This window comes from Macrobrachium nipponense, chromosome 12 (assembly GCF_015104395.2).
Source record: "Macrobrachium nipponense isolate FS-2020 chromosome 12, ASM1510439v2, whole genome shotgun sequence".
Lineage (NCBI taxonomy): Eukaryota > Metazoa > Arthropoda > Malacostraca > Decapoda > Palaemonidae > Macrobrachium > Macrobrachium nipponense.
The window spans coordinates 43,194,380-43,203,496 of record NC_087205.1 but is presented as its reverse complement, the minus strand read 5'-3'; the positions used below and the strand labels follow the sequence as shown (position 1 = coordinate 43,203,496).

At 38.1% G+C, this 9,117-nt stretch overlaps 2 protein-coding genes across 2 annotated transcripts in view; one reads left to right on the top strand and one right to left on the bottom strand.

Annotated features, from left to right (window-relative positions):
• LOC135224506 (dynamin-1-like protein) overlaps positions 1 to 9,117 on the top strand; it is a gene marked incomplete in the record, with an annotated part of 557,230 nt that overhangs the window by 186,066 nt on the left and 362,047 nt on the right.
• LOC135225077 (dynamin-1-like protein) overlaps positions 7,185 to 9,117 on the bottom strand; it is a 20,237-nt gene continuing 18,304 nt past the window's right edge. Inside the window, exon 3 of the mRNA XM_064264339.1 lies at positions 7,185 to 7,312. Coding sequence (XP_064120409.1) covers positions 7,200 to 7,312 — 113 coding nt within the window. The 3' untranslated portion in view covers positions 7,185 to 7,199. The remainder of the gene's footprint in view (positions 7,313 to 9,117) is intronic.

The window sequence follows — 9,117 nt, the reverse complement described above, 5'->3', positions numbered from 1 at the left end:
CCTTCTCCTCTGGGTATGTGAGCTTGGAAGAGGTCTAGGCCTGGGAGCGAAACAGAGCCGATCAGTAACGCACCCTCCACTGCACTACTACACTAAAATCACTTCTTACCTTTCAATAGCTCGATATTTTGAGCTACATTCCTTTTGTCTTTCAAATTGCAATATGAATTTGAAGATTCTGTGAAGTAAGAAGGAGATGAGGATACAACACTACTAGTATTGTTTAATGCTCTAACTGCTTCGTTAGTACGAGAGCTATAAAAACTTCTTAAAGGAAGCGTAACTAATTCTATTCCTAACTTCCTCAAGAAGGAAGTTAGCTCAATCAATTCTAACATTTACTACACGTTATTATGAATAAATATTAAAATTTTCCTTCTTGCAAACTATGTGAGTGTCTACCGAAAAGTTCGGTAGTTACACGTAAACAATTCTTCGAAATTTTCGAAGCCAAAGTTATTAAAACAAATTAATAAGCGTATGCCGAACCAAAGATCCAGTACTTCCCTGCAAAAGATAGCCCAGAAGATCGATGGCGATGAAATCCAAAAATCAAGTCGGGAGGAACTGCAAACGTTGTTTACATTCCAAGCGACAGAAAAATATGAATAGAAAACGGAATGGTTCCTAATCCTGCCACCCAGGGCAGGACGGTAGATCACCTGACCTATCCTGCAGCGTGTGCCGCGAAATTTGAATTTCTGTCGGGGACGACGGAGTCTTAGCTATGTATATATCTGACAGGTAAGTTGATTGTATGAAATTTCATAATAAAGCTAAATTGACCTATAAACAATGAAATACTACAACAATTTGGACCATTCAATACCTAAATTAAGAATAAAAATCCAAACCTGTAAATAAAGTGTATATTAGTGTACAAGAAATATTATTACTGTAACGTAAAATGTCGAAGCTTACCTTTCGAGTGAGGCTATCTCCGAAACTGGCGGCAGAGGAGGAGGAGGAGGACAAACGGCAGATACGTACACTTAACTTTACGAAACACAAAAAAAAATGTCAAAAAACAAACTAAACTTTACAAAACACATTAACAAAACTGTAACACTTAACTTTACAAAAAACTTAAAATAAAATTTATTTTGTCTTTTTTTGATTTTTACATTTTGTTTTACTTTTTTAATAGTTTACGTAATTTCAATTTCTTCACCACACCGAATGGATGCCAGTTTCCTTTTACGGAATTTTTTTTCGAACCACCCATGAGAAGCCTTTTCAACTCTGGGGTTGCCTTTGATGTCCCCTCTCCACCGTCGTCTTTGGCTTGGGCAATTCAAATCGCGCCGAAAATAGCGCTGGCCTTCTGGCAGATTGCCGTCTCGGTTATCGTATTCGCCATCCGATTTCTTTGTCCTCGATCCATACAAGAAGCAGCCTTTCCATTTCATTATGCACATGGCTCCTCTTGTTGGACAAAATAGTGACGCCCTTGGAAGGTGTAGCTGCTTTGATGGCTTCCTTCTGCTTAAGGATGGTGCCTATCGTCGACGGATTTCGGCCGTATTCCTTACGATCACACTCAACTGCAAGCCAGCTTCATACTTTTTTATTATCTCCATTTTTGTCTCCATAGAAAGCATTCTCTTCTTTCTGTGAACTTCAGCAACTTTCTTGGGACCCATGACTCTCTGTACTGTACGTAATTAAGTTACGTTCTCACAACATGATAAAGTAGCACAACACGATAATATGTACGTACTGCAACAAAATCACTAACGAATTTACATTACTAAACGAAATCGTTGGAGCGAACGAATGCCGATTGCGTACGGTAAAGTTTCGGGTGCGAAGTGGCCGAGGTAAAGCACGCCAACACGTAGTACGTATGTATAGAAGATGCATGATGGGAGGGATGCTGTCCAATTAGAGAGAAGGATCTCATGGCTTGGCTAGCATCAGGAACCAATGGGAGAGCAGGAGGATGGTGGCGAGTCTACTATAACTAAGATGGCGGCGTGTGGCGCGAGTTTCAAAATTGTTATCGGGCGAATCTCGGACTTTCAGAAACCTTTCGTATCTTGAAAACTTTTCGTATGTAGAGCAGTAAAATTTTTCGTCTTTGCTTTCGTAACTTGGATTTTTTGTAAGTTGAGCCTTTCGTATCTCGAGGTACTACTGTAAATAGTATAATACAAGTAACAGAAGAAACCACTGAAAGTGCAGAACGTTATTTTTCAGACATAGAAGATGAAGAGATAAGTTGCGTTAACACAGCTGATGATGATAAGGTACAATTCATACTCAATAGAGCAGTAACTTTAAATCCAAAATGTTTAACAAAAATATAAGAGCAAAAGAGAGCGTAAGGGTTAAAGATGTTCCATTGTGGAACGATGAATTGCCAGATTTTGTCAGAATGGATAATTCACTAGTCCACATGAATGGTGATAATTGTGAGGCTTATGTCCAAAACTATTCAAATAACAAACTAACACTATATGCAGACACTGTCTTTTGCATACGAATACCTATTAACAATTAACAATCCTTTACTAACAGTAGAAGAAAAAGCATTTTTCTCTATAAATGGCCAAAACTCTCAAATGAATCAGGAAGTAAATAAAACATATTTTCCTGAAAATAGAAACAAGTGACTTGCATGTAGCCTAATCCCAGTAAATCCAAAAGTTTTGAGATAAAAAAAATGAATAACATTCGAGAATTACTTTAAGGTTTTTGGGATAAAAGAATGGATAACATTAGAGAATTATTTTTTGGTAATCATTTACCCTCATCTTGAGAATAGCCAATGTCCAGTGTCCAATCATGAGTGCAAAAGGATTGCACTAAAGTAACTATTTACCGGTGTCTTGCTAATGGCTTATGGCTGGAAAACAAGAGTTTCTCCTAAAGGAATTACATAACAAAATTACTTAAGGCAATTCTTAACCAACGACTTACACGCAGCCTAAGCCCGGTAAGTAACAAGATATATATTCAAAAGCATTTGATCTATAAAGTAATACATTCAAGTAAGAGTGGTACCTTGACCTACGAATGAATTAATGTACGAGTTTTCCGAGGTATGAGTCGTCACTTAAGTCGATTTTTTGCTTTGTTACACAAGCAAAAAATTGAGGTACAAGCTAGAGATGCCGCTGCTACTTATATGGTGTAGTAATGAAAATCAAGATACGCAAAGAAGAAAAAGTAAATAAGCCTCTTTTCCATGAATTTTTTAAAAATTTATACATTACTTCACTGTATCCAATAATACTGTAAGCATTCTCATATTATTGTATTATAAAATACTACTAACATAGCATTCATTGTTTTGTTTGTTTGTATGGTGTTTTTACGTTGCATGGAACCAGTGGTTATTCAGCAACGGGACCAACGGTTTTAAGTGACTTCCAAACCACATCGAGAGTGAAATTCTATCACCAGAAATACACATCTCTCACACCTCAGTGGAATGCCCAAGAACCGAACTCGCAGCCACTGAGGTGGCAGGTTAAGACCCTATCGATCAAGGCACTGAGGCGCTGGTCAATGTTTTGGTTTGGAAATCCGTTGATGGTGAATAAGAGGTTATTTTGCCATATTTAGCTCAATTCTGCACAAATTTTCTTGCTTCTAGTTAGCAGAAACGAATATCTAGATACTTGACTTATATGAGACACGGTAATATTTCGTTATACGACATGTTTTTAAGTCAAAATATGACTTGAATTGTGAACTAAACTATTTTTTGTTTGTTTGTTAACAGATTATGACGGCAGCATGTTTAGCGAGTAAAAAAAAAATTATGTGATTCCGACCGCTTTTTTCATGATATTTGTCTTTTATCAGCGTGAAAACAGTCAAATGTGTTCTTTCAAGCCCAGTAGTTTTGATTGAAATTATTTTCTCTCAATTTTATCTGCGTTTGTGTTTGATGGCATAAGTTTATGAGTTTTATACTTGTTGCCGATGCACGATTTTCACAATTCACAGGTCACAGGCAGCTTCAAACAATTTCTCAGCTTCAGCTACAACTTGTTGGTTTTTAAATTTAACGTATATTTCTCTGTTGATCTTTGATAAACTATAGTGAACAAAGTTATTACATAAAAATATCTCAGTCCTATTCTACATAACATTATTTATAACATAACTACGGTAATTGTTAACTATTGTACGATGGTTGAAATGCCAGCCAAAAGGATGTTGTTATCCAATTCAGTTCTACTTAGCAAAAAAGTTGTTTCTCATTCGGTTGTTCATGGCTACACACATTTACACAAATGAGTATAACTTTAAAACAATACTTTCATCATTCTCTTTTGCTGTTTTTGAACTTATTTAACTAGAAGATGGCATAAACTTAGGCTATTGTAATTTTCTCTCTAACCTTATTATATCTTTGCATACTCTTTCTATTATGTTTTTGTAAAATATTTGTTATTTAGCAATGTATTTTCCTTTTTTAATAACATGAAACATAAAAATACAGGGTGGCATTTTGAGGGTTGGAATGGATTGAGGGCATTTAAAGTATTTTCAATGGGGAAAATTTATTTTATGTGCGAGCAAATCAAGCTACGAGCTAGACCATGGAACAAATTAAACTCATAGGTCAAGATACCACTGTACTATTTATTCTTGGAGACTGTAATTATCCAGTTTAATGATAATTTGAACAAAAAAATAAACAAAAGACAAGACTCATCCTGCTTGACAGGGTATGAATGCATTCGGGTGGTTGTAACACTACCGAAATCCAGTGATATAACTGAAAAATAAGAGCAAGCTGCTGTGAGCACTCGACGTTTCGTCGAGTGTGGCAGAAAACAGAATGACCTGATTAGCAAAGTTGTTCCTAGTATTACCATTTTGGGACCGCACCGTATACCTACACTGAGCCATCAAAGCGCTACTGTCGGTTCAAAATTTTAAATTTTAGGCTGGTCCGAGTACTGGTGAAACTCTTTTGAATTTAGGACTGGTCGAGGTAAGAAAAACTCTAAGCTAATAATGAACTTACTTTGGGGCAAGTTCAACAATATACACAAAACTGAAGATCTGCCTTAGGTCCCCCTGGCCTTGTTGGGCCCCTTGTTGTCTGCCACTACAAAAGGGCAGGGGAAAAAAAAAAACTGACTTTGAAAGTTGAAAGTTCTCTAGGGCACCTAGGTGACCGGGCTAAAAGGTCTTCAAGTGTTTTTCTTCTCAAGCTCTGAAGCAATGTCACTGACAGAAGATTGAAGGAAAAGGTACTGGCAATCGAGAGGAGAGAAGAGCAGTGCTGATTTCAGTGAGGTAGTAACACCCTTTGTGGTGAAAGACCACCAAAGCGCTCTCTTTCTGAGTAGTCCCATGGCAAACATGGTGACTATCTCTTGAGAGCCATCCCAAATGCCTTTATCGGCTCAAGAGAGGAAAGTCAGCCAATCCAAAGCGATGTCTTCTAGAGGTGAGGAGAAATCATTAATCTTCCTAGCCAATGCAACCACTGACCAGTCCAAAAAGCTTAGGACTTCAAAAACTTTAAAAAGATTCTTAAGGAGATGATGGAACTCAGTAGGGGAGGACATCACCTTGGTGATGGCGAAGGCTGACCTGGACAAGTCTATAAGGCCGGAGAAGTCCTCCTGGGAGAAGGCAGCAACTCCCAGTGGCAAATGCTACATACCTTCAACAGACATAGGTGGGAAGGATGATAACTAAAGTAAGAATCCTGCTCTCTCCTCTCCAAGAGCCAATTATCAATTTCATTCAGGGCCTTCCTTGCACAAGAAGAGAGCACCATCTTCAGTAGCTTGGAGTCAGCTGCATGTTATCCATGAAGAATGTGGAAGTCAGGCCCAAAATGTCTGCAAGTTTTTGCTGGATAGGTGCTAATGTAGGATACACCGTTTCAACAACAGGAAGCGATGAACAAGACATAGACAAGAGTGCGAAAGTTAGTACCAAGCAAGTGCTTGGCATCTGGTGCCAGATGAGTCAGGGAATGTGCTAGGTGCTCAAAGGGTGATTGGGCACTGCTGGGTGCTTGGGCATTACTGGCTGCTTGGGTGCCAATAGGATTGGACTCAACTGGGTACTCAGACGCTCATGAGAAAGGAGTGCTTGGGAGATGTCAAACATTTGTGCAAGGAAGGGCACTCTAGAGAAAACTGTTCCAGACTATCCCAAAAACTGCACAAAGGTTGTGGGCTGTGCAAAGGCTCCCTGAACTTCTTACAGAGCACTAGAGAGTGAATGGAGTCCACTGTGTGACTTACCAGTGACCACGGTTCATCACTAACACTCCAATGGCACCTCTTCTCAGGGCTAGAAGCCTAGGAACTCGAGGACAGCCAACTCACTTCCGTATGGATGCCTTTCCAACGGCCGTCCTTTGTCACAACCTGGGACGTTACAACAGGTCCAACCAACAGGGTGACTACCCATGGGTCGATCCCACCGACCTCCATTGGGCCTCCAGTATGACTTCTCCAAAGTAGAGGAGTACGCCACTGATCTTTGTCTAGGAGCATCGGTGAGACAAGTACATAACCAACTCCTCCACTATTACCTCACTAACACCTCTACCTTCCACTTTGTCCAGCAGACTTCCACAGAATTGCCTAACTGGGCCACTGTATCCACCGAGACTAATTTTCTGGTCAAAATTACGCACTAACTTTTGCTTGGGCCCTTGGTCTGCCACTACAAAAGGGCAATGGGGTCGGAGTCGGAAGTGTGGGAGCCGGTCAAAGGAGAACGTGGAATGGTAGGACTACTAATGGGGGACAAAGTGGGAACAGGTACAAAGACTTAACAGAATGACAATCTACAATTTTACAATTGGCTCTAGAGGCAGCTTCCTCTTCCTGTCCCTATCCAGTTTAGCTACATGAGACCACAAAACTTTCCATTTTTTAGCATCCCAATCATTACATTCTTCGCAAGTTACATTAATGGAACACACTTGCCTCCCACAGTCTGTGCACATAGCATGAGTGTTATACGTAGCATTCACAAGTCTCGTATTTCACAACTAAACTTCAGTTGAGAGCTGGCAAAATTAAACTGAGCTCTTAGCTGGGTTGTTCCTCTCTTACCCTGAAAGTGGGTGGGGTCAAGTCACCTACAGTTAACTAGTGCTACTCGCGAACTTCAAAAATTTTGAGCTGCAGGCTGGTGAATCTGTGAGCACTGTAATTATTAGTAAGTTACATATAATAAAATATAAGTACTGTATAGAGAAGAATTCATAAACTCACTTTGTTATCTATGATATCCTGCTGGGATCTGTTGACGACACCAATGATACCTAACTTCACAGGTATAACCCTCCCACACAAGATGTCTATTGCATCAGTACCTATAATAACAAGAAAAAATAAAAATGATAATTACTTTGACTCATATGAAAAACAAGACTAATATTTATGAAGCACAACATTTTACTGATGTACACACAAAAAAATAAAAATGAAAATTCAAACAGACAGTCTCAGCAGGCATCATGCATTCTAAATTTGCAAGTTTTGTATCTTCACCTAACTTAATTTTTGTATCATTAACTAATGCACATCATTGCAATTGTATGTTAGAAGTCTGATTAAAATGTTATTACAAAGATAAACCAGAAGGGTGTATTGATTAACTTTTCAGAAGTACTGGAACTTCACAAATCTGGAATGAAAAGAAATACTAAGCATTTCTTATATATTGTCTTATTTTCTATCTCCCCTGATTCAAACTCACTCTCTCACACCAGAGGTATGGATTCCAAAGGGAAAAATCCACTCAGACCTATTTCCTATTCAAGTACAGTAATACTCCGACCTTACACGAGGTTAGGTTCCAGACCCCCTCGAGCAAAGGGAATTTTTGTAAGTTTGTCAGTCTCAAAAAATGCTAATAAATGCTTACTCCTATAGCTTGAACACTAAAAATATAACCCTAATCATGCTCCTTAAGTAAATTTAAAACTAACTTTTAAACAAATTTAAAAGTTTGGTCATCCATTTCATTTAAATGTTAGCTTAATAAATTGCCCTTAAAAAGAAATAAATGGGTGGTAAAATATAGGTGTGTGAAGATTACATATGTACAACATATTTCTCTCTTCTTTCCCCCTTCTGACCGACCAATCTATTTTTAAAGTCTTCTTAATCACTTTAAAAGTAATTCTTTATTGTCTCTTTCTCTTTTTTTCTGAAATTCCTTTTCATGAACAAACAGTGCTTTTTATTTGGACTAATACAACTCTTAGTTATGTGTCTTTGTTTTAGAAACAAGCATTCACAGTTCTAGATTCTACCACTAACTACAAATATATGAGAGAGAGAGAGAGAGAGAGAGAGAGAGAGAGAGAGAGAGAGAGAGAGAGAGAGAGAGAGAGAGAGAGAGAGAGAGAGAGAGAGAGAGAGAGATTGTCTTTTAAATGAAATTAAAGTTATTCCAAAAAAAAAATTCTTTCAGAAGACTGCTGGGCCTTGACCCAGGCTAACATCCCAAACATCTCTTGAAAATGGGCCACAGACAGAGCCTGAAAGTACTCGAGTGTGTAGTAAAACTAAATGTAAATACTTAGAAGTAAACAAGTTACAAAGTGATTTTGTGGGTTTCTTTTTTCAATTAAAGTTATTATAATTTCATTTAACAGTTAGCTTAATATATTACCCTTAAAAAAGAAATAAATGGTTGGTAATAAAATTTAGGAGTTTGTGAAGAATATATAAGTACAGAGAAAGAAAGAGAGAGAGAGAGAATTACAGAGAGTTACAAGGATTAAGATGCCTCAAAGACTTGTTAGTCCATCTGAGGAGACATCGTGTGCTCGCTTTATCTGGAGCAGGTTTTACTGTCCATTCACATGTCCTAATGATTTTGTCTAGCTTTCTTTTAAACTCTTCCACACTGTTGCTGTTTACAACTTTGGGTGGCAGTTTATTCCATGTGTCATATATCTTGTATGTAAAGAAGTTCCCACAATGGCATGTGTTGTATCTCTTCAGCTCTAGTTTCCATACATTATTCTTGTCTGATTTTTGTTTAATGTAAATTAGTTACTGTCTACTTTTGTAAGTCTTTCAGTATTTCAAATGTTTCTATTAGTTGTCCTCACAATCATCGTGCTTCTAAGCCATACATGTTCAGGCTCTCTATTCATCTTCGGTA